The 27,180-nt window shown below is 38.4% G+C and overlaps 1 protein-coding gene across 1 annotated transcript in view; it reads left to right on the top strand.

The window, feature by feature from the left end:
- Positions 1-27,180, top strand: part of LOC114663509 (centrosomal protein of 290 kDa) — a 152,615-nt gene that overhangs the window by 17,946 nt on the left and 107,489 nt on the right. The window contains exons 9-13 of the mRNA XM_051931495.1: positions 101-253; positions 13,882-14,064; positions 21,031-21,120; positions 22,643-22,765; positions 23,352-23,475. Coding sequence (XP_051787455.1) covers positions 101-253; positions 13,882-14,064; positions 21,031-21,120; positions 22,643-22,765; positions 23,352-23,475 — 673 coding nt within the window. The remainder of the gene's footprint in view (positions 1-100; positions 254-13,881; positions 14,065-21,030; positions 21,121-22,642; positions 22,766-23,351; positions 23,476-27,180) is intronic.

Below are 27,180 nucleotides of genomic sequence, written 5' to 3'. Positions count from 1 at the left end.
AGTCTCAGTAGGTACTTAATAATTTTTGGTTTAAGCTAGTTCTTTATCCAGTTGGTTTATATGAAGAAAACCATCTGATATAAAATATTGTTTTCTTTAGAATGAACAGCTTCGCCAGGATGTTATTGATTATCAGAAGCAAATAGACTCCCAGAGAGAAACCTTGTTGTCTAGAAGAGGAGATGACTCAGATATTCGTGCTCAGCTATCTAAGAAGAATAAGGAACTTTATGAGTATCTGGATGATATTCAGGTATTGTGTTTTACTGATTAAGCAGAGTTGTTTTTAACATATCTGCTACTGTATAAATAAAGAACCTGTGGGTGATTGTTTTGTCAGTTTTAAGCAAATCAAAAGTAATTGCATGGTGATAGATTTTTTTTATATATATAAAGGATGACTTTTGTTACTGGTATATCAGCTGTGGATTCTGGTAAAAAAAACAAGTAGCAACATGGTTTAGACATACCTGAAGAGTAAGGCACTACTCCCCATTCTGATTTCTGTCTGTGCAAGTAATTTTATGGTATATACGAGTGTGATAAGGCATGTGAGAGTGGAACACAAAGTTAGAAGAAGAATTTAATTAGATGTGTGTACATAGTTCACTGAAGCAAGATAAATGGTGAATTCAGAGAAAACATTGGTGTGAAGGTGACGAAACTGGCCTGTCAGCTTCATATGATGATTTCTAGTAGAACGGATTTTGTTTAATGTTCCTAACAAACACAACTTGTATTTTATATTGTACTTTCTATAATCGGCACCATCCCATGGTGCTTTAGAAATACTGAATTACACCACAATAGTTGGCATATTTTTTACAGGCAGGTTACATGACCTGTGCAGTCTCACACAATTGGCCAGAATTTAGAAATAGACTTTCAGACAATAGCCACTAAGCTATTCTGTTGGCCTAGTACAAAAAGGGAATGCAGCTATAATCAGATGTACAAAGTACTATAATGGCAATTTAGGTTTTACACACCTTAAAAAAATCATATAATCAAATTTATTTGTAAAGCACTTTTACAAACAACAGAAGTTGTACCACAGTGCTGCACAAAGAAAGAAGGCTACTATGAAACAACATATTTTATAAGACAGTTAATTAAAACTATTTAATATTCCTCTCCTGACGACCTTACTCATCGTAGAAGGTGGAGCAGAAAAAGTGGGCTTTTAACAGAGTCTTAACAACCTCAATCGAAGAGAAGATCTGATGTGGATTGCAGATCGTTCCAAGCTCTTGGAGCAATAACTGAAAAAGACCTGTGACCCTTAAACTTTTGCCGTGATCTAGTAACTGCAAGAAGAAATTGAACAGATGACCTCAAAACTCTCGTTGTCGAGAGGGGATGAAGGAGATCGCAAATATATTTAGGGGAGATGCCGTGCAAGGCCTTATAAACAAACATTAAAACATTGAAGTCAATCCGAAATCTCACATGCAGCCAATAGAGGGAAGCCAATAGAAGTGAGGTATACTATCTTTTACCAGTGCTGGCCGGAAATGTAGCTGCTGCATTCTGTACCAACTGAAGGTACAACAAGGCAGATTTGGGCAATCCCATATATAAGAAATTGCAATAATCAAACCAAGATGTAATAAAAGCATGAATCACTGTGGAATCTGTGAAAGGAAGGATTTTAACTTTGAAATATGCCTCAGTTGGTAAAAGCTGGAATTTACGACCACAGAGATTTGTTTGTCAAAGCTTACAGACAAATCAAAGATGATACCCAGGTTCCTGACATCATTACAAATTGTTGCTCTCAGCAAGCCTAAATGAATGGCAATTTCATTAGCAGAAAAAGTAGGACCAAAGTTAATAACTTCAGTTTTATTTTCATTTAGTTGGAGGAAATTTTTCACCATCCAGATTTTAAAATCATCAGTAAACTCCATCAGCGTCTTTACAGATAAAACAATGTCAGGTCTAACTTTAATGTAAAGCTGTGTATCATCAGCATAACAATGGTAATTAGTGCTGGGCGGTATGACCAAAATTCTATATCACGGTATTTTTCAAAATTATACCGGTTTCACGGTATTGGATGGTATTTTTTTCCCCGTGCATGAGTGAATGTTAACCACATTTTCCACTGCTATTACTGGCTAAGAATAACCTGTTCCACTGTGATGAGAATTGTACATTGTACAAAAATACATTTTTAATGTGCACACAAGTATTAATACAGGTTTGCATGGCCCCATAAAGTGATTGTTTTCAAGGGGATGGCACTAATGAAGAGAAGGAATCACACTGCATGACAGTAGCAGTCAAAATATAGAACCTTTTTATTGGAACAAATTTTGTAAACAACTTAAACTAAAATTTTGACAACATATTTTCAACCATCCAAAGAGGCATTTAGACTTAGTAAAATATCCAGAGGTGCTTGTCAAAAGTTGTACTGCACTGAACATGTCTTAGAAAATGAATAAAGAGTAAATATTTTTTGTAAACCAACTACACTTTCTGTTAATGTTAACAATCTCTGTACACTGACATGTTAAACTGACTTTTTAAATAGCTTTACCATCATTAAACTGCATAATATTTAAACTAATAAATAATAACAATAAAATAAATAATATTGCAACTTCTAGTAATAATACTATTACTTCAAGACTTCAAGCCCAGGTGCATTACACAGTACAGAATTCACCAAATAAAAATAAAACAAGTGCAACTTGGTGATGACATCTTTACCAACTGAACCATCATTAAGGCAAACTGCATTAATATGGACCTTTCTTCAAGCTAAGCTATAAACATAAATAATAAAACTGCAACTTGCATTTATCATGCTATTTGTGGTGTAGCCCTACGGAAGCATATTAGGGCCACGGTGAAGAAAAAAAAATAACGGACACGGAAGAAAAAAAAACTATATGTCAAGAATAAATCGACATGTTGACTTTATTCTCGACATTTCCACTTTATTCTCATAGTTTATTTTGTAATTAAAGTAGAATGTCATAAACTAAACTTCATCCTAAAATCAATGTTTAATTTACTAGATTTTCTCAAACCCTGTCATAAGTTAATGTAGCACAAAAAATGCTTTGTGTTAAGTGTTCCCTGACTCAGTTGTTAATCGGTACGCACTTCTTAAACTGACTTCCTCTACACTAAGAGGAGGCGCTGGCAGTGATCGCCACACAGAATACATTCACCTCATGATATATTGCTGCTCTCTGAACATTTAGAATGCTAAGATAAATACTTGATATCATTTTCAGGATGAAATGCATTAAAGCAGGTATTAAACATACATGGTAGTGTGGCGGTAGTGCTGCTCCCTCGCAGTAAGGGGTCCCCAGGTCTACGTTCAGTATTCAGAACTTTATGGCAGGCATGACGAGGCTCCAAAAAACTGGATGTATGAATGGGTATCGCACAGGTTTAACTGAAATACTGTGCAAATGTTGGGTTCGTGATCTGGTGTTCATAGACAATGAACACAGAATTCAATGGATGTTCTTCTGAGCGGGCTTTCTTTATTGCATGCGTGCTGTCTGACGTACCAAATCCCCAGTTCCTATCCTTCCTCTTTCTTTCTCCACATAACCAATCACCACACAATAAACATCTTTGTGAAATTAAAACTAGTTATAAACTTAGACCATGGAATGTTCAGAACTTAAAAAAAATAATAAAATATTCGTTATACATGTTTAATTACACTGTCCATTCAGGATTGCGCAAGCATCCCAGCAAGCATTGTGTGCGAGGCGGGAGCAAATCCTGAATGGGGCAACAGCACATCGCAGGGTGAATACGAGCAATACATACACTAGCAGGGTTAATATAACATAACAAAACCCCACATCCTACATGACTTTAAAGGAAACTGAAGCACGCTGAGTAAACACCCACCAGAACAACATGGAAATTCAAACCAAGGAACACCCAGGACCCCGTTGCTGTGTGGCAGCAGTACAACCTCCACACCTCCGTGCCACATGATTGATACATGCTTTAATGCATTTCATCATGAAAATTATATCAAGTATTTATCTTAGCATTCTAAATGTTCAGGGAACAGGGATATCATGAAATGAATGTATTCTGTGTGCTGCTAGCGCCTCCTCTTAGTGCAAGAGGAAGTCAGTTTAAGAAGCGGTAGCAATTAACATGGCTCCGGGAACACTTAACACAAAGCATTAAATGTGCTACATAACTTATGATGGGGTTTGAGAAAATCTAGTAAATTAAATGTTCATTTTAAGAAAGTTTAGTGAACGATGTTCTACTTTAATAACAAATTACGAGAATAAAGTCGACATGTCGACTTTAATCTTGACAAACGGCAAGAATAAAGTAGAAATGTCAAGAATAAAGTCAACATGTCGACTTTATTCTCGTCATAAGTGTCGAGATTAAAGTGGAAATGTCGAGAATAAATTCAACATGTCGTCACACTATTACACAGTACCCACGTACATTACACAGTATTGAAAAAAATAAAACAAGTACAACTTGGCTTGCAATATTATCCAGTAGTATAGAAACAGTATTCACACATTTGAACATAATGGTCCACATCCGACCTTTTAAATCCAAAGTATCATCAGACAACAGACACGGCTCCATTTTCCAGCAAAAGTTCTTCTGTCTCATCATTTTCAACTTTATCGTCTGCTACAGCTTCAGTTTCAGAATGTTCTCTGTCCATTTTCACAGCGCAATACCTCCACTACCGCATGTACTCCATTGCATGTGTTTAGCGGTGTAGCTGTGAAAAAGTGCCCCTGCGCAACACCTCCACTAACACATGTACAGTGGAACCTCGGTTCACGACCATAATTCGTTCCAGAACTCTGGTCGTAACCCAATTTGGTCGTGAACCGAAGCAATTTCCCCTATAGGATTGTATGTAAATACAATTAATCCGTTCCAGACCATACGAACTGTTTTTAAGTACAAATGTAGTTAATTAAACCATAGAATGCACAGCGTAATAGTAAACTAAATGTAAAAACATTGAATAACACTGAGAAAACCTTGAACAACAGAGAAAACTAACACTGCAATAGTTCGTGCTATAGCGCTACCAACCGCTGGCTAAAAACACTTTTTTTTTATGAGTTTTAATCACAGGGAAAAAAATGAACATTTGAAAAAATCCGTAATTTAATAAACCTCCAAGAAAAGTAACATTGCAACAATGCACGCTACGAACTGATCGCTGAAAACAGAAGTGAAAACAAACACAAGCCCAGTGCATTCTTTAACTGCCTTCCTACCTTATGCGTCCAGCTCCCTCTCTCGCGCTGCCTGTGTGTGTGTGTGTGTCTCTCTCGCGCGCCTGTGTGTGTGTGTCTCTCCCTCGCGCCTGTGTGTGTGTGTGTCTGTCTCTCTCTCTCTCTCTCTCTCTCGTGTGTGTCGCGCTCTCTCTCTCTTGCTCGCTGCACAGGAAATGCACAGGGAGAGACTGAATACGTACAAACCGAAAGGGAAACTGGCTTGTTTGTATACCGAGTGTGTGGTTGTGAACAGATGCAAAAGTTTGGCGAACTTTTTGGTTGTAAACCGATTTATATGTGTTCCGAGATGTCCGTGAACCGAGGTTCCACTGTACTCCGTTGCATGTGTTTAGCGGTGTAGCAGTGAAAAAGGTCCCCCTTAAACAGTTTCCCACTGTGCCACGTTCTGAACGTTGTTTAGGCAATTTAAACCGGTGTTGCGGTATAAGAAAAATCCATATCATAACAAAAATTAAAAACGGTTTTCGGTATGAACAGGTACGCCGCTCAGCACTAATGGTAATTGAAATTATGTTTTTGAAAAAGAACCCCAAAGGGAACAAGTTTAAGGCAAATAATAAAGGGGCCAGATTAGAGCCTTGTGGTACTCTTTGAGTGAGCAGAGCTGGCTGGGATAAATTATCACTTATGTTAACAGACATAGATCTACCATTTAAGTTTGACACAAACCATTTCAGTGTACATCCTTGAATACCGACTTCACACTCAAGTTGTTTTAATAGAACCCCATGGTCCACCGTATCAAAAGCTACACTAAGATCCAGCAACACCAAAATAGCACCAGAAACCAAGTCCAAGGTTAATAGAATATCATTTGTCACCTTCAATAAAACAGATTGTGTACTACGAAATGTTTTAAAACCAGATTGAAACACATCACATACTTTATTTCCGCTAAATGTGAAAGTAATTGTAAATAAACCATAATTTTTAGGAGGAAAGGGATGTGACGATACGGGTTCGCTCCACACTCCCATCCTCCTTCCGGGAGCCCTGAACCCGAGAACGTCAGTAATGTCACCGATGAACTTGGCAGTGAAACACAACAAAACAAGGGGATGGTGCAAAAAGTACAAAAGTGCTTTTATTAAAATCAGCAAAATCAAAAGCAAAGTGTCCAAATAAATAAGTGCAGTGTATCAAAATATCCTTAAATAAATAATCCATAAAAACAGAGGTTAAAAGTGGAGGTTAAAAAAAAATAAAATAAATAAATCCTTTAAAAACGAGGTTAAAACAATGGCTGGAAGCTGTCCTTTTAAAACAAAGCCCGGTGCCTTTCTACTGGTGACTCCCCTGCTTCTCCCGTCCAGGCTATGCACCAGGGGAGCCACCCAACCTGCAGCTGACCTTCATTCTGCCTTCTGGTCTGGAGAATTCCCGATCCCTGGCTTCGTTTCAGCACTCTCCAGACCGAGACTTGGGTTCCCCCAATGGCCAGGACGCTCACGCTGGGGTATCCACCTCCCAAGCCTCCCAACTCCCGCTGTCTTCTGCGGCGAGCCATCCTTCTTCCGGTCACTCCCACTCCTCACAATGCTCAGCGAGAGCGACCACTACCAACTGCCCTAGGTGTCGGCCAAACACCCCACTAGGGCTCACTGTCCAGCTGCCTGCGAGCCTGCTCTCTCTCTCTCTTGCACCGGCTATCATCTCCCTGCTTCCTGCCGTCCTCTTCTCCTGCAACCTCCATTTCTTTCTTTTCTTCTTTCTTTCTTCATCTTTCCCTGCTAGCCGCCTCACACTTCTGTTTATCACGGGGACGTTGATCAGCTGTGGCAATCAGCAGCTCCCGGGAACAATTACGGATGCGGATAAGTCCTCACCTGTGCACTTCTGTGAGAACCGCCTGCATCACAAATTCCCCCAGGAACCGCTCGGCCACACACACCGCGCCCCCTCACGAAGCCATGAGTGCGGCGATTATTTTATTTTAAAAAGTGGCCTTTTTGACATGAGCTGTGGACCCGCTACACCACAAGGGAGTGTAGAGATAGGCCTGTAATTTGAGAACACTGTAGAGTCCAGAGTAGGCTTCTTCAGTAGTGACTGAACAATTGCATGTTTGAAATTGTCAGGAATTTCCCCCATTTTTAAACCGCTACTAATTATGGCCAAGACAAGTGGACTGATGACCCCAAAAGAATCATTAAACAGGTGTGCAGGTAAAATATTGAGAGGTTTCTAGTGCATGAGTATATCGGCTAGATGGGAGGAGGAAACTGGTTTAAACAGTGTAAACCGGGTATGTAGTGGCCCAAGGGAAGCTGGAATCCCCTCCCTGTGGTCTGCAGCTGGAAGTATAATGCCCGACTGAATAACTTGGATTTTATCTATAAAAATAGTTGAGGAATAATTTGTAGGTATCAGGCAAGCCCATAGGGAGACCACTGCCTGGTGGATTTAAAAAAAAGTGTTTATGGGGTTAAAAAGCACTCTAGGTCCCGAGGCAGCGTTTGCAATTAAATCTGAAAGATAATTTGATTGTGCTGATCTCACCGCCTCTTGGTAGAGCTTCAAGCAAGTTTTCACAGTTTTATGTGAGACCTGGAGTTTATCTTTTTTCCACCTGAGCTCTGCCTGCCTGTAATCCTTTCTGATAGCATTAGTGATGTCATTTAGCCAAGGCTGAATTCTGACCTTAACCCTGGCTCGCCTTAACTTTAAGGGTACAATCAAATCCAGTGTTTGCTTGCACGTAGACTCTGGGAGTCTAACCAGGCCATGAGCATCGAACCACATGGAGAGGGCTTCTGCCACTACAGATGAGTGAAGGTTTGAAAAGGTATCACAAAACTGCAAGACAGATTCCGCATTTATCAAACATGACACTGGGGTTGGGTAAATCCCTGGACGGACATAGGAGATCAAGTTAAAAAATGACAGCATAGTTATCTGAAATGTAGGCACATTTTTTACAGGAAGGACAAGATTTTCCAGCACATGATTTTTCTGATGAGTGGGACTTAGGTGGGCCAAGTTAAAGGAGTCCACCAGACCTAAAACTCTTTAACCAGGGGTTTCGTCAGACAAGAAACATGAATATTTAAATCTCCCAGAACCAGCAGGTTATCAGAACATGTTAGCAACAAAGATAAAAAGTTAGTGAATTCCTGGATATACTCCTTATTACATCCATGTGGTCTATAAACAAGTGTACACAGCACAGGATTGGTAAGCTCGGTTTTAAATAGCTGAGCTTCAAACTGGAAAAATTGTCTGAAGGCATAGATCTGCATTTAAATCGATTGTCATAAACCGTTGCTAGCCTACGAACCTGACCACTTCTAAGTAAGTTAAAGAAGTTACAGTCTGGAGGCAAGAGATCATTGAATAGATGGTGAGTCACTGGCACATAGCCAAGTCTCTGACATAAATAAAAAATCCAAGTTGTGAGATGTAAAAAAGTAATTTAGAATAAACGATTTATTAGCCACACACTGCACGTTCATTAAAACCTTCTTCACAGAGCCTTTAGGTAAAATTGTCCCATCTGTTTGGTTAGAGTTAATCCCACGCAAAATCCAGCTAAGAATTCAGTGCTAGCGAGGGCTCGTGCTAACCATTTAGGCAGAAATGCAACTTCATGACTGTAGCAGAGAGATTCGGGTAGCAGCAGAATGATCGTGGACCAAAACTCCACTGTTTATAGATCTCTGCATAGTTCAGGAAAGGCCAAAACACAAACAAAATTCCCACAAAAGAAGAGGAGAAAGTTTCTGACTAGCAGTGACAGACAAACATGCCAGCGTTCATTCAGACTGGGGGCTACTTGCATAACGTCGTGCATAGACTAAAACATGGTGTATGGACAAAACTGGAAATGTGTGTATGTGCAAAGAAATCCAGATGCAAATAGCTGTGTGTACGCCAAGTTCTACACACTTCCCCCTTTAGAAATCCCAATGAATGTAAAATGTAACGCATGTGCACATGCCTACAGCCCCACCCCAACTCCTGGTACAATTTTGCATATTTGAATATGCAAATCAAAATAAATAGTCCTTCGGTTCAGTGTTTTGTTAAAAGACAATGGCAAAAGCATGTGGAAAATAGAAGAATTTCAGCAAATGCGAAGTGCAGGCAAGAAAAAAAATGTACTATTTGTTGGCTTAAGCGGTGGTACATGCAACAAAAGGAAGTTGATACAGAGTGTCAGAGGCACTTGAAAGTTAAAGTTCAGAAAGTCGCACAGTGCCCAAAATAAAAAAAAATAGTCAGATATTAAAGTCTCTGTGAAAAGATGTGTCGCAGCCCACCATCTGTTTATTCTATTTCAAACAATATAGCAAAAGCTGACTCCAGTGCTGGGGACGCAACATCTTCAGGTGCTGGCTGTATATATACACACACACACATACTCACCTTTGCCTCGGAAACTACTGGGTGACCATGTGGCTTTGTGCTGACGGACGCTGTTCCGTAGTCACACAATGCAATTGTGGATGCTATAAGAGATGTGGCCAGTGAACTACGGAAAATAAGAGTTGTACTATGTGATATTGACCACAGATTAAATGAATTGGCTAAAACACAAATGCTGCATCTAGATAAAAAAGCACATGCGACAGTGCAGAGCTGCCATTTTTTTTATAGGCGCTCCTGCTGTAGATGATGTAATGCCAGCTCATTGTTTTGGTGATTAATCCCTGGCTGATGCAACTTGTCCAGCGCCGTTGCAATAGCAATGTGCATGCAGTTGATCGCTCCGATTGCATTTGGAAAACTAGATGTTGCTGCGAATTGTGCTTTGATGTTTCCCAGTTTGACCACAGTGTAAGGAAATCTTATATATCTGGGTGACAAGTGAATAATACCATCCCATGTAGCTGGCATGGCACAACTCCGCAAGTTCACAATGAAAAGTGGACAGAACTTGCAAAGGAGCAGGTAGAGCACAATTCCTAAAAATCTGCCTTTGTAAAGCCAGTAACCAGTTCAGCACACACCTCCAAGAGGACAGATCTTGGAAATTGAAATCGATTTAGGAGCCAGCCACCATCATCTGTAAATACGTGCTCTCTTCTAATTATTCCATTTGCAATGTCTTCTAGCAATGCTAAAGCAATTATGGTAGTTGGAATAGTTTGACAATTCTGTGCACCATTATAGTTACAGAATGATTACAGTCAAGGGAATAAAATTTTTAAACAATATGCCAATAATATTAGTGTAGTTAATGAAGCCCACATTATGAAAAAGAAGGTAAATGCCACAGAAACCGTGGCACTGCTTTGACGCTGGGTGCCACCAGTTTGCAAAACCTAGCAGAAAACTGTATATGCAAGGTGTGAGGAAGCCATAAAAATTTGCGTGTTTTAGTTTTTATACATCCAGAAGTGAGCGTGGATATAGGCATAAGCAACATTTTTATGCATACACACCGTTTATACATGAGGTCCCGGAACAGGAAAATGGTCGCCAAAAGGTGAGCTGGCATTGGTAGTTATAGTAATTCTCTTACATGCTTTTAGAAATTTGCCACTGAACAAAATAGTTTTCCTTATACGATTGATCATATTTTTTGCAAAACTATGAACATTGAAATTTTTCCATGCGTTTGATGTGTGGCACAGTTTCTGATCTTTTCTTATATGGGCAGCATGGTGAAACAGTGGTAGGCATGGATATAGTATCCATATTACTAAACGAGAATGGTAAACCGGATATGGACGCAGGGACCTGCCCGTGGACGCAAAAGACATAGTGCGCAAGTGCCATACAAAGATCCCCCCCCCCCCGAAGGAAACGGGAGAGACTACGCACGTGCGCAGGCGCCACACAAAGCCCCCAACCCCCCCCCCCAAACCAGAGCAAAACGGGAGAGACTACGAACCGTCAGAGTAGGAAACAAAGTAAACCGTCATAAAGAGGTTAAAGAACAGGGACAAACACATGGAGAGCAGGTTACAGAACAAAGCCCCCCTCCCCAGAGTAAAACCAGAGAGACTATGAACCGTCTGACATGCCGCAAGCAGGATAAAGCGAGGTCAGAAATAAAACACAGAGTAGGAAACAAAGTAAAAATTAAAGGAATAAAGGAATTAAAGAACGGGGACGAACACATGGAGAGCGGGTTACAGATGATGAAAACTGGAATGCAACAGCTTCAAAAAAACCTAGGCACGAAACACATGCACACCGAGATACAGAATATAAAGGCAGAAACAACAACAGTTAAACGTCCACACCACACAGCGGAGGCGGACCGGAAGGTGCAGGCGCCTACATCGTGCGTCGGAAGGCGCGGTAAAGTACAAAAGGCAAAGGCGCCTACACAGCATGGCAAAAACCGACATACTACGGAAGGCGCAGGCGTCGCCGCCATATTGTGAGTGGCACTAATGCGTGGTCAAGCCGCAGGAGGAGACATAGTAAAACGAGAGGAGTCAACGCCCCGCACCAGAGTGAAACGGGACACACTACGGAGTCCACAAAGGTTCATGCATCAAACCCGAGATGGTACGGACACGCGTCTGAAACCACGGAAGCAAAACTGTCTCGGCTCCAAAACCAAACAGCTCAACAACTAACACAGCTTCGACACCGAGCCCGCGTGGACAGATCTAATGAACGTAGACGCCTACAATGCGCATCTCAAACTGCGTAGGCAAAGCAGGCACTGATTCAACACGACACAGCTCGAGTGACCGAGATACAAACACGCGCCTGCCTGGATATAATTAATGACCGCAGGCGCCTACAACGTCCGTCTGAAATGCTGCAGACCAGGCAGGCACTGCTCCAAAAAGAAAGAGCTCGACTAAACGAGATACGAAGTGAAATGGGAAACACTACAGAGTCCGCAATGCTCCACAATGCACCGCATAATAGTTCGGAAAGACCTTCGTAGTAACAGTGAGGAGACCCAGAGTGACACGGGCGAACGCTCCGTATTAAACATACGGCATCCTCACACGTCCAAACTATACAGCATAGGTGAATCACATTACAGTGATGCATTATTAACAGTACGATAAACATCACAATATCGCAAACAAATGAAAATTATTACTCGAAAAAGGGAAAATATATTCACCACGGATCAGGTCTCATTGAAACAAAAGCAGAATAAAGCGAGATCAGAAATGAAAGACAGAGTAGAAAGCAAAGTAAAACGTCATAAACAGGTTAAACGAGGGGGCCAAACACATGGACAGCAGGTTACAGATAATGAAGACCAGAATTCAAAAGCTTCAAAAACAAAAGCTCAACTGACCGAGATGCAAACTGAAACAGGAAACACTACGGGGGCCGCAGTAGTCCACAATGCACCGCATAATAGTACGGACGGAGCTCCGTATTAACAGTGGGGGGCCCCAGAGTGACACGGGCGAACGCTCTGTATTAAACATACGGCATCCTCACACGTCCAAACTATACAGCATAGGTGAATCACATTACAGTGATGCATTATTAACAGTACGATAAACATCACAATATCGCAAACAAATGAAAATTATTACTCGAAAAAGGGAAAATATATTCACCACGGATCAGGTCTCATTGAAACAAAAGCAGAATAAAGCGAGATCAGAAATGAAAGACAGAGTAGAAAGCAAAGTAAAACGTCATAAACAGGTTAAACGAGGGGGCCAAACACATGGACAGCAGGTTACAGATGATGAAGACCAGAATTCAAAAGCTTCAAAAACAAAAGCTCAACTGACCGAGATGCAAACTGAAACAGGAAACACTACGGGGGCCGCAGTAGTCCACAATGCACCGCATAATAGTACGGACGGAGCTCCGTATTAACAGTGGGGGGCCCCAGAGTGACACGGGCGAACGCTCTGTATTAAACGTGCGTCATCCTCACACGTGGCTGCCCAGCGGGCACGGGTTCAAAACGCCGGGGGTAGGCGAGCGAAGCGAGCAGGGGGCAGAGCCCCCTTGTCCTTAACTAAATGCTGTCTGCGTGGATTTTACATGTTCTGTCAGTAATGTGTTTGTGTGAGATCTCTCCTGGGTAGTCTAGTGTTCTCCCACAAATCATGTTTCTTATGTTGTTTGGCAAGTCAAGTATTCACAAATTTGTGTGTGGATATGATTGGACCCTGCCATGTACAGGTGCCCAATATTGATGGAATAAGATACTGCTCCCTATGACCAGGAATTGAATGAAGAGGGCATGAAAAAAATATGCAGTATTTGATTGTGTATATTCCTTTGTCAATGTTTATAAATTTGCATATAGAAAGCTAGCTAGCTAGCCAAGCAAATAAAACCAAAAGTTACAATATTTCCCAAAACCTAATAATTTTTTAAAATATATCCTCTTTCATTTTTCTTTCATCCTTGAAAAAAGCACATATTCTACTTCTAAATTCTTTTACATTTAAAATATCAACTTTAATAAAACACAATTCTTAAAGTCTTAACTGCAGTAAAGGGAAAAACTGTATAAAATGATTTTACTCTGTTTATTGTAACAACCAAAAGTGTTTATTCTTAATATTATATACATATTTATTATAATTTCAAATGTATAAGATTAAGATTGTCTACACTACCAAAGTCTGCAGCTGCTACCAGAATGTTTAGAAATTCTCTTACGCTCTGACACATACAACATATCCTTTTTTCATGTATTAATTTTCAGACTTTAACTGAAGCAAATGAGAAACTAGATGTTCAAAACCAGGAAATGCAGAAGAACCTAGAGGATTCTGTATTGGAAATGGAAAAGATGACCAATGAATATAATAAAATGAAAGTTGCTGTACAGCAGACTGATATAATCATGGATCAATTAAGAAAAGAAAATGAACACTTAAAACTCCAGGTAAAAAATAATATTTTTCTCATGATGTATTCTAGTTTTGTTGGTTATTTTTTTAATTGGGATTTTTATTATGTTTTAAATTAAATGTATTTTCAAAACTTTTCATATTCCATTTTTTGATAATCATTTTATTTTTTGTTGATTTTTCCCACTAAACTGATTTAGCTCATGTTGTAAAACTGGACAGTAGTGCACAATACTTTTCTAGATGGGTCTGCATTTTTTATTAAGTGCTTTTGCATCATAGAAGTACTGTGATTTAAAACGCAAACCAGCATTTTTGTTTCTTCATTGATGTTACCACATATAGTGTTATTGATAGATAGTTCTACCAGTTTAGATTTCAGCTTGTCTGTTGTGTGTTTGACATTCAAGGTTGAATTGATACTGTGGTAGAATATAGAAGCTGAACCATCCTGTTATGACTGTCACATCCTACGTTTCATATAGGTTCTTCAATTTTTAATCTTAGATTAATTTAATTTCAGTGTTGGTGTATTCTCATGCTTGCTTCATTAAGTAGTAAATGTTAGCAATTCACTGCCAACCTGGTGAGATCCAAAGGTGGTTATTACTTTTTTTTTTAATGCTTTAAAACACACTACATATTTTCTAAACCCTTTTATATTTTACAACGTAAGAAACTTCCAATGACTCTATCTACTTGTATCTTTTTTAGATAATTTGTAAACAAAATGTAGTGTTTATTTATAATATATATATATATATATATATATATATATATATATATATATATATATATATATATATATAATTAGTTCCTTCAGCTCCTTCATGTAATACTACTTCTTTCTAAATTATATGTACTAATCTTCAATTAGTTCTAATTTAAGAGAATGCCTGCACCACACTAAAATTTGCTGCTTGTTGCCATAAACCATTAAATTTGCTTCCGTTTGACATCAATTCTGTAGGTAAGTTCCTAAAGAATAGTTTCCTGCTATAAATAAAAAATATTTTATTGAAGGCATTGTTTGTCTATATTGGGGCACTAAAGTCTCAATTACTGCTTTTGATTTATCCTCTAGCAGTTTGTACTTCTACTTCACACTATTTTTTTTTTTTTTAAATATCAAACAGATTGCAGTCATTTTCTGTATTCTGTATGTCACTTAACATTTTCGCATAAGGCCAGTTTTTTATGCTTCATTAACCAACCCATTGTAGCCTCCTTAGCATTACATTAAAAAAATGTAAAAATCATTGCATTTTTTGGCTTGAAAAATTACATTTTTATTAAATCTCATCTTTTTCTACTGTAAAATGTGCAAAACACTAAAGGTACAAAGTCAAAAGTGTTGGAAGTAGAATAATGAGTATTAATATGGTGAATAATAATAAAATGAAGTGCACACTGCACATATGTGAGTGACACAAGTCTCATTTTTGGATTCCCAGAATCACTTTTGGTTTCACTCACTATTTCATTTTCACTGCCTGAAGAGAGATTCATTTCAGCATCACTGCTAATGAGAGTTGTTTCTTATAAGACACCTTTATTAGGCTAGGAGAAGACTCATCTACACCATTGCCCTGGTAACGCTTGGGCCTGATGCTTATGCAAGACATGCCTATACCATTGCCCTAGTAGTGCTGGCACTAACACTGTTGGCACTTTTACATCCGAAGTAAACCTCTGGTCTTACGCAAGATGTTTATACTGTTGCAGAGTGACATTTGGGACTAATGCTTTTAGAACTGTTTTTACATCCTGAGTGATGCTTGGTTCTAATGCTAAGGAGGTTAATTGAACCTAAGTAAATAGGGAAAATCATTTCTAGATATTTCGTTTTTATCTTTATTAGGTCCCTATATATTTGTTTGTTTGTTTTTTAACCAGTTTAGCTTTACTCATTTGTTAGGATATTCCTGTCATTTTCTTTAGTGAATTTTACTAAGCAACATTTTTTTTCTTGTTGACCTGTGGAAGTATTCTCAAAATTTATTGTTCCTCTTGGCTACCCTTCATAGGTTTGTTTTTTGCCTAATGTTTGTAGCAAACCATTACAGATAAATTAATAAGTTAACATATTTCATAAAATAATCCTGAATGAAGATTAATGTGAATTAATCTGTGGATCTTTGTGTGATTCTTGGCGTGAATTATTTGGAGTTTTTTTTTTTAAACCCAGGGATTTACTGATTTGAAGTAAAATTATAAATCAAAATTTAAATAGTTAGGCAGTTTTACTTTGTTCCCAAAGTATGTTTCATGTTTATATTGGCCATTCACACTTTCTTTATTCCTAGTCAAATACAGTCACGTGTAAAAGAAAGTACACCCTCTTACAATTCTATGGTTTTATGTATTGGGATATAATAAAAAAACATATGATCCTTACCAAGTTCTAAAATTACTTAAATCTAACCTCAGGCGTAAAACAACACAAAACAGATTACACCTGGTCATTTTTTATTTAAGAAAAGTGAAGCCAAAATGGAGAAGCCATGTGTGAAAAACTAAGTAAACCCCATGATTCAGTAGCTTGTTTAACCACCTTTAACAGCAATAACTTGAAGTAATCATTTCTGTATGACTTTATGAGTCTCACATATCATTGCGGGGAAATTTTGTCCCACTCTTCGTTACAAATTTGCTTCAGTTCATTGAGGTTTGTGGACATTCATTTATGCATAGCTATCGTAAGGCCTCCCACAGCATTTCAATTAGGCTGAGGTTTTGACTTTGACTGGGTCATTGCAACACCCTTCTTCTTTTCTTTTTCAGCCATCTTGTTGTAGATTTGCTGGTGTGCTTGTGATCATTGTCCAAGATTTAGCTGTTGGACAGATGGCCTCACATTTGACTCTAAAATATGTTGGTATACAGAGGAGTTCATGGTTGACTCAATGACTGCAAGGTGCCCAGGTCCTGTGCCTGTAAAACAAACCCAAATCATCACCCCTCCACCACTATGCTTGACAGTTGATACGAAGTGTTGGCTGTGTTTGGTTTTCGCCAAACATGGTGCTGTGCATTACAGCCAAACGTCTCAACTTTGGCATTGTCTGACCAAGGGACATTGTTCCAGAAGTCTTGTGGTTTATTCAACCTAAGCCGTGCTGTGATGGTCTGTGGCTGGTTGGCGTGTTTTAAATAAATAATTACTGCAATCACATCTTGTGTGGGGATTTGGTAGCGTGGTGAGAGCAGTTCCCGTACACAGTGCAGGAGTGGACTGTCCTGTATTTAGTGCATAGGTGCTGGATCGCCAGTGCCTCTAATGGCAGCTGTGCTTACTACTTGGTTTTAAAAAAGGAAAGGTGAGTGCTTGACTGGGGAAGAATTGAAAAGGAATTTGGGGGAAAAAAAGAACACGGGGGGAAAAAAGAAAATGAAGTTAAAAGGCAGGAGCTAGGGAGAGATCCAGTGCAAGTGAACGGATGAAAGACCGAGAAGGCAGATAGCTGGGTTGAAGTCCCTCAGAGTGTGCGGACGGCACTCGGGGGGCTGATGGCCACTCCAGCTGAGTGATCTGGGAGCTGGAGTGGCTGAAGCACTGCTCAGTTGTACTGACTCGCTGGAGAGAGGCAGCACAGCTACTAGGAAGTGAGGCTGAGAGAGGTGTCCTGTGGTTGGTGCCATGGACTACAAGGACATGAGCCTGGCAGCAGGAATCGGAGGATCGATGGGGTGCCCTGCCTGAAGCCAGAGAGGGCTACAAGGGGCCCTAGCCTAGAAGCAGTGATGAAGGTTGGCTGAACTACTGTATTGGTGCCTCCTTGGCTGCAAGAACCCATTAGGGTGAAGTTAAGGGGACGTCTCTTTAAAAGGAGTGCACCAGGGCTCATGCTTTTAAGGACAGTTTCCTTCCACGTTTTTAACCTTGTTTGAAAAGGATTATTTATTCGATTGTCTTATCCCCTACCATCACTTCATTTTATTAGATTATTTGTTTACTGGACATTTTTAGAGCACTGCACTATTGTTTGGAACACTGCCGACCTTTCTCCTTTGCTTTGCTTTCACCTGGAAACCCTTCAAAGCAAGTCATACTTCAGTCTTTTTGTAATTGCTCTGTCATGACCTTTTAACATTTAACATGGTAACTGAGGCCTGTAGAGTCTGAGATGTAGCACTTGGATTTTTTGCAATTTCTCTGAGCATTGCATGATCTCACCTTGGGGTGTATTTGCTGGGGCGCCCACTCCTGGTAAGATTGGCAACAGTCTTGAATGTTTTTCACTTGTGAATAATCCTTTTCAGTGTAGAATGATTAAACTGTTTGGAAATGGCCTTATACAACAATTGCTTCTCTGAGATCATTACTGATGTTATGTCACAATGACAAGGAGGAAAGACATCAACTTTTATAAAGGTGGTCACACTTGCTGATGATCAATTAATCAAGTGCATTTGATTAGCAGCACCTGGCTGCTACTTACCCTCTTCATTCCTATAAAAGCAGTAATGGTGTACTTAATTTTTCACACAATGCTTCTATATTTTGGCTTAGTTTTTGTTAAATAAATAATAGCATTGTGTAATATATCATGTGTTGTTGTTCATCTAAGATTATATTTACCTAATTTTAAGACCTGATAAGGAACAGGGGCCTCATGCATAACGGCGTGCATAGAATTCGCACAATAACATGACGTAAGCACAAAAGCGGAAATGTGCTTACGCACAAAAAAATCCAGATGCATAAATCTGTGCAAATGCCAGCTTCCATTTTTCTTCAGCTACATAAATCCCGGTCAACGTGAAAATTAACGCACATGCATGTGCCTGCTGTCCTGCCCCAATTTCTCCCAGAATTACGCCTCTTTGTATATGCAAATCAATATAAATAGCCCTTAAGCTCAGCCTTCTGTGAAAACACAATGGCAAAAGTACGAGGGTAAATAGAAAAATTTCAGCGAATACCAAGTGGAGGCAAGGAAAAACGTACTATTTGTTGGTTTAAACAGTGGTATAAACAACAAAAGGAAGTTGATCGAGTGACATAGTGTGTTGGAGAAACTCGAAAGCTCAAGTTCACAAAGTCGCACAGTGCCCGAAATAAAAAAGAAGTTGTCACATGTCAAAGTCACCGTGAAAAGACGAGTCGTAGCCCACCGTCTGGAGTGTCTTATGAAAGCTTATTAGGGTACAGAGGAAAAAAAAGGCACACAGTGGGGGGAAAAAAGCATGAAATGTCAACTTTAATCTTGAAATTTCCACTTTAATCATGTAGTTTATTTTGTCATTAAAGTAGAACATCATAAACTTCATCTTAAAATCGTGTAATGTACTAGTTTCTCAAATCCCATCGTAACTAAAGTAGCACGTTAAATGCTTTGTTTTGTATTTGATCTTCTATGTGCTCTGTGTGTGAATCACTATGTGCTTCCGGGCTTTCTCTTCCTCCACCAGGACACAGAATACATTACATTCGTAATATTACAGCTCTCTGAATAATTAAAATACTGAGAAGTATACGTGGTATCATTTTCATGATGATGGGAGTTAAAGCATGTTAATAAACATGGGAACAAGGTGGCGCAGTGATTGTTCATCTCTCACACAAGATGCTTGCTGTGCCACGCGCGACCTTTGATGAAATACTTTATTACGGAAGTACTGTCTCTTTCAAACATACTAACCCCCAATTCCTGTCCTTACTTTTCTTTCTTCAAATACCCAATCGGCACACAATCAGCTCTGTAATAGACGTTAAGCCATCTGTAAGCTTAGAACGCCGATTTTTTTCAAAACTTTTAAGGACATTGAAATATCTTCGTAGTACATGTTTAATTATTCTGTCCATCTATCCTTCCAGTGTTGCGGCAGTCACAGCAAGAATACAGCGTGAGGCAGGAACAATCCGTGAATGGAGCTGCAGCTCATCGCTAGTGCTGTGGCACCAAATAGTTAAAGTTTTATCTGTATAATATAATAAACATATTTTGCTGCATTTCATCTTAAAAATGATATCGTCATCATATGTAAATACGAGCTTTATAAAGTGGCTCAGGTTGTACAATATTATAACTATCGCAAGTTTACAGTGAGGTAATTGTACTTATAAGTATAAACAATTCTACAAGGAGCACTTGATGGACTGATTGAGTGCGTTTATAGTTCTTAGGATGAAAGTGTTTGTGAACCGCGAGATTCGTACAGGAAAGGTTCTGAAGCGTTTGTCGGATGAGAGCAGTTCAAATAGCGAATGGCTGAGGCAGCTTGTTGCTTGATGCTGTATACCAATAATCCTCTTTCCGATCAGCTGCTGTACAGCTGTGATTCACACTCAGATACGGTGATATAAATACTCTGAGTGGTGCAGTGAGAATAATATGTAAAAAGATGATCTGATGTTGCAACCCTTAACGGGAGCAGCTGAAAGAAGAAGGTGCAGTAAGAGTAACAACGCTAAAGCAGTTATGGTATTTGGAATAGTTTGACCATTCTGTGGACCATTATATTGTTATAGGTTAATTATGCATTAAACTAATAAACAATATGCGGTTAATTTCAGTGTATTTATAAAGCTGCGTCAGGGATGTGGATCTAAAAAAGAAAGGGTAACCACACAGGAACAGTAGCACTGCTTTGACGCTAGGTGCCGCCAGTCTGCAAAACCAAACACAGAACTTGCGTATGACAGGGTATGAGCTACCGTGGAAATGTGCATGGCTTTATGCCAAGTTTAGGTTTTATACATCGCAATTTGAAAGCGGAAACGTTTTTACGCAACATTTTTGTGCTTATGCACTGTTTATACATGAGGCCCCAGATTATTTTTTTTATGATGCCCTGATAGGTAAAACCTTACAATTGAAAGAGGGTGTGCTTTTTTTTTCACGTCTGTAAATTCTTAGGAAGCAAAATGTTCCTAGCAATTGTCTAAATAGTACAATAATGACTGTTTTAGAATTATTGTAAAAGTGTGCATTGTTTTGTGGTATAATATCTTGTATTATACAGTAAATCTGCATTTTAACATTCTTTACCTAAAGGTTCAAGAATTAACAGAGCAACTTCACTCACGAATGGAGGAGGATGATCCAGTGATGGCTGCAGTTAATATTAAAGTTGAAGAGTGGAAGGTAACTTAAGCTGGATATATATACTAATTTTCACTATTTTAGTTTGCTTCAAAAGATAAACATTATAAGCAGCAACGTGCTGTTAACTAGAAGCTGAAAACCCATAATATACTCTTTTTAAGTGGCCAGTTTTCAAACCAAGGTTACATACTGTAAATATACTGTCAGTGAGTTGTTCTGATATGCTGAGTATTTCTATGCGTTTCATTTTGTTTTTCATAACATTATATCCCTTAATTTATGTTTTCAATGTCTACTTACCATCCATTTAACTTTTATACCTGCTTGATTGCTCAAAAAGTCTTTATAAGCATATCATTAAATTATTAAAAAATTGACACCCACTTTATTTGAAATATACATATACAGTATATTAATACAATCAGTACCACTGTATTATCTAAAAACATACATTCATACATGGCTAATTTTAGAGTCGGCAATTGACCCTACCCATAAGCTTTTGTAAATGTGGTAGGAAACCTGAAGTAACCACAAGAAAAAAAACAATTAAAAGCAGAGAGAACATGAAGACTTTACAGGTAGGGGATTCAAGCCCATAATACTGGATCAGTGAAACAATATGCATGAAGTACAGCACCACATTGTGCCACCTCTAAATCAAAACAAATCAAATAAATTAATTTAGATGTGTGATAGTCTGTGCTTTACTTAAAAATATTTTAACAATGAATGATTTTACATACACACACATAACCGGATTAAGGTGAACAAATTATTTAAGAGAGAAAAAATTCCTAAAAATCTACATTTACATGGGAAAGCAATTTTCTGGAGTTGTCCTTTGTTAAAATGTTCCAGCATCATTAAACTCCACAAAAAACGCCACCATGTGTCTGAAAATAAGTATGATGCATATGATGATTTTCTTGTGTTTTATAAGTATGTTTTTAAAAAAAAAATTAAGGAGGACTAATTAAGTATTATTTTAGGTTACTCATTACTTTAAAAAGTAATTAGACAACATAACAGGTGTTTCTTTTAACGTGTTAGCAACACAATCTTTACAGCAGTAGAGTAAGTTAAGCACTGTACTTTAAGCTCATCAAAAGAATTTGACCAATTTCTGATACATTAAGACAGATTATTAAAGGCTGGAGAAGGAATAAATCGCCTGCCCGAATCTTAGCCTCAGAAAATTTATTTAGCAGACGCACGTACCTGTTGCTGCTGAAAGCAAGTGTGTGCAACAGACATCCGCAAACTACAAAATCCTTAACACTCAGCTGGTTATAGGTTTTACATGGCAACATAATCGGGTTATTCACAGAGAAATCTACTTCTGTTAACCAGAGTTCTCCAAGGCCAATAACTCAATTCCTTTACATAGCATTTTAGAAATCTGCTTTCTGTGAATACACCAGATTATTGAAGTGCAGGTAAATGCACTGAATGTCAGAATAAGACTTGAGTAGTAATATTTAAACACATAGTATGTGTTTATATATTTTTCAATTTTTTATTATTTATATTGTAATTATTTTCATTATTTATATTTCAGAGAGTTTTGTCTGCAAAGGACAATGAAATTATTGAATATCAACATATGCTAATAGAGTTAAAAGAAAAACTGAAAGCAGCACAGCTTGATTCTGATAAAGCCAATGTCATGGCTCTTCAGCAGGTAAGTGTACTCAATACGTGTCAGAATCTGATTTGGTAAATCTTATACTGAAATCTTAGGGCTTTTTTGTTCATATAGTGCTGGTACGTTACTAAAAATGTAAGGGAGAGTCAATAACTGAACTTTTCTAAGTTTGCCTTTTCTGTTTCTTTTTTTTTTCTTTTTTCATTTATCTCATTTTCCTGTAGTCTTTTTCAAGTAACTTTGTCATATTCCATTTTTTCATTCTCAAAATCTAGGCTGTATATGAACTCTGTGATGTAAGTACTTTTCTCTACTATGTGTAATCTTTTTTTTGTTTCTGCTCTCTTCACTCATGTTAGAAAAATGTATCTAGTACAAGTATGCAATGCAAAATAGTGCTTCATATACAATGATTGTTGCTTAACACAGAAAAATTTTATCAAAGCCTTAGTATTGTTTTTATGTTTACATGTATTTTACTAGGACAAATGATTCTATGATAACTGCAGCTGAATTTCAGCCTTGGATGTCAGCATTGCTTCGGATTGCATCCTGTTACGATTTAGTATTTTTTTTTTCTAATTTCATTTTGTTGAACATAATAATACTTTAATTTATGCAGGCTGTACAAGAGCGAGATTTGCAGATAAAGGTACTTACTGATCAAGTAGAACAGTGCACAAGTGAAATGGAAAAAAATGCACACATTGTGGAAGATCTTAAAAACCAGCTTCAGAAGGATGCAGGTATTTTTTTTATTTTATTTTGTAGTCTGTAGTAATAAGAGATTCAGCATAAATTTAGCATCTGTGATGTTGCGTATAAATAAACTTTTAAAATTCCTTGTGATATACCGTGTGTACGTATTGTATACTCTTTCCTTGGCCAATACAGTGAAATACAGCTTAATAAATATTAGACAGTAAGTATTATTAAAAAAAAATGGAAGAAGTAAATAAGTAATAATAAGAATTGGCACAGTTAAATGACGTTATTGCAAGTAAAGGACTACAGCAGTACTTGGAGGTCCACATCAATGAGGGGTTGAACTTGTCTTGTAACACAGAAGAACTATATAAGAAAGAGCTGAGCAGGATTTTTTTTTTAAAAGAGTGCATTCTTTCAATGTGGCTAGTGATATCCTTCACATCTACAACTGTGTGGTGACCAGTGTGATTTTTGTACGCTGTGGTGGGCTGGTAACATCATTTTAAAAGAGGCCTACCAAATAAACTAACTAATTAATATCTGATGGCTGCCTACATCTATAACATTTAAGAATGTAAGAGACATTGAGGAATGTAAAGTGGGATCTATCAAATATTCCCGTGATCACTGCTGCCTAAAGAGCCCCGTTATGCTCTTTTTGAAGTGGTGCTTTTCCAAAAATGAAAAGGGCAAAAGGACGAATATCCAGATCAAGGATAAAAATTACAAGCTCCTCTAGATATGGAAAATACTAAGATCTGTTGCTTTCATGTAAGTTGTTTGAATTGTTATATCTGAAAGCAACTTACAAGTTCAAGTATTGTGATATTTTAGGTGCTGTGGAGAATTGACTTACACATGTTATTTCAGATGCTATTTTAATGCTCGATGAGTTTTGATGGACTGAGTGTAAAAAGCAAGAGCAGGGCTGGAGATTTTGTGAATGTGCAATGATGAAAAAGGTAGCACAGTACAATTAAAACTAAAATGTTTAATGAAGATTGAAATGTAGACTGAATTTGTCCATGTTCCTGCTCAGAAAAGTAAGTTGCATCATCCTGGCTGACTCAGCAACAGAAATTATTCACTCAGTACCAATATCTTTTTGATGAATCATTCTGATTCAAACAAGGAATCAAATGTCTATTAAGCATATTCTATTCATGGACACTACAAGCTGGACTTGCTGTATCCAATAATTTATTGACTTTAAATATAAACGTGGCACGATTTAAGCAGGTCTGACCTCATCTTAACTGTCACCGACAAGCCTGTTATTGATAGCAGCAGCTGTCTCTTATCCATGCCAGAAGCTTTTATGTACGTTTGTTTTTTGGGGGTGTTGTTAGCTGTTACTTATTTTATTTATTTTTTACTTTTTTTGGGAAATATCTGTAAAATGTTATTTGGAGATAATGTATATAGTCTATTCTAAAAGGACAAGCTCAATAATGGGACACACTTTTGACCCCCTAGAAGTAGTAGCAAAGGAAAGAATTAAAACAGAACTGAGTGCCATTGTGAATAACGCTGCACATCCTCAATGAGGACACTAACAGAGAGTACTTTCAGTCAAAAATTATTGTAAAGTGTATTAAGAAACACTACTGGTGCTCCCTTAGACCAATATCAATGTGCCTGCATAATGCCTCACTGTGCCAACTGAAAAGGTTTTTGTTTATAGTCATTCTGGTGTGTGTTCAGACTACATAGTGTGTGTGTTTGTATTTATTTATCTGTCTATTTATGTAGTTATTTGTTTAAACAGCTTCTGTAAAAAGCCAAATTTCCCCCGAGGACAAAATAGTTATATCTTAATATGGAATTTTAAAAAATCTAATAGAATGTTATTATAAAATTTTCTAATAGATTTCTCCATCTTCTGCAATTGTAATGAGGCATGAACTCACTCATCAAACAATCCCAAAGAGAAAATAACCTTTTTGGATACTGTGTTGTATATAAATGCTTAGGATCATCTGGCAGCAAAAATTAGCTAATGTGTAAGTTTTGAGAAGAGCAGGCATTGAAATGCATTTGTTTGAGAGGTCAGCAAGAAGAAAAATGTCCTGTACAACATGTGTCACAAGAGAGCTGGGAGGAGCTATAATACTAAAGTTCCTTAAAGTTATTTAATGTAAAAAGGCGTTAGAAGAAGGACAGGAAGCAACTTGTTTGCCAGTATTGCAGAAATAGCCTAATGTGGGTAACTAAAGAGATTGATAGGGCACTGAAAGACTTAGAGAAACATGGTGATCTACACTCTGACAGAGACTGGCACTTAAAGATGGTAATTGGACTTGTAAAATTTTAAAATTGTACACTATACATCCTTGTCCAAGCTTTTACTCTTTCAAATTTACCAAGAATTTGATTATGCACGCGAGTGGTTTCATCAAGCACCAGTCTCCCATGGCAATATGTTTTGGCCTTATTAACCTTGTGATTAAACCTAACTGAAAACCTATTTTCGCAATGCTTTTAGAAACCTATTGACCCATCTTACACCCTTATCCACCATTTGCCCACTTCCAATGCACCCTTACCTTTTTTTCATTGGGTCATAGATTGTTATGTAATGTGAAACCAGAAAAAACAGTGTACACATGGAAAAGTTAACAGGCTATTCTGGAAGATGTTCATTTATTTATATGTGTTGTTTACAAGCATAAAATATATACAGTGCATCCGGAAAGTGTTCACAGCGCATCACTTTTTCCACATTTTGTTATGTTACAGCCTTATTCCAAAATGGATTAAATTCATTTTTTTCCTTAGAATTCTACACACAACACCCCATAATAACGACGTGAAAAAAGTTTACTTGAGGTTTTTGCAAATTTATTAAAAATAAAAAAACTGAGAAATCACATGTACATAAGTATTCACAGCCTTTGCTCAATACTTTGTCGATGCACCTTTGGCAGCAATTACAGCCTCAAGTCTTTTTGAATATGATGCCACAACCTTGGCACACCTATCCTTGACCAGTTTCGCCCATTCCTCTTTGCAGCACCTCTCAAGCTCCATCAGGTTGGATGGGAAGCGTCGTGCACAGCCATTTTAAGATATCTCCAGAGATGTTCAATCGGATTCAAGTCTGGGCTCTGGCTGGACCACTCAAGGACATTCACAGAGTTGTCCTGAAGCGACTCCTTTGATATCTTGGCTGTGTGCTTAGGGTCGTTGTCCTGCTGAAAGATGAACCGTCGCCCCAGTCTGAGGTCAAGAGCGCTCTGGAGCAGGTTTTCATCCAGGATGTCTCTGTACATTGCTGCAGTCATCTTTCCCTTTATCCTGACTAGTCTCCCAGTTCCTGCCGCTGAAAAACATCCCCACAGCATGATGCTGCCACCACCATGCTTCACTGTAGGGATGGTATTGGCCTGGTGATGAGTGGTACCTGGTTTCCTCCAATCGTGACACCTGGCATTCACACAAGAGAGTTCAATCTTTGTCTCATCAGACCAGAGAATTTTCTTTCTTATGGTCTGAGAGTCCTTCAGGTGCCTTCTGGCAAACTCCAGGCAGGCTGCCATGTGCCTTTTACTAAGGAGTGGCTTCCGTCTGGCCACTCTACCATACAGGCCTGATTGGTGAATTGCTGCAGAGATGGTTGTCCTTCTGGAAGGTTCTCCTCTCTCCACAGAGGACCTCTGGAGCTCTGACAGAGTGACCATCGGGTTCTTGGTCACCTTCCTGACTAAGGCCCTTCTCCCCCTATTGCTCAGTTTAGATGGCCG

Source organism: Erpetoichthys calabaricus, chromosome 1 (assembly GCF_900747795.2).
Source record: "Erpetoichthys calabaricus chromosome 1, fErpCal1.3, whole genome shotgun sequence".
Taxonomy (NCBI): domain Eukaryota; kingdom Metazoa; phylum Chordata; class Cladistia; order Polypteriformes; family Polypteridae; genus Erpetoichthys; species Erpetoichthys calabaricus.
The sequence above is the reverse complement of the archived record's forward strand: the minus strand, read 5'-3'. Positions and strand labels throughout refer to the sequence as shown.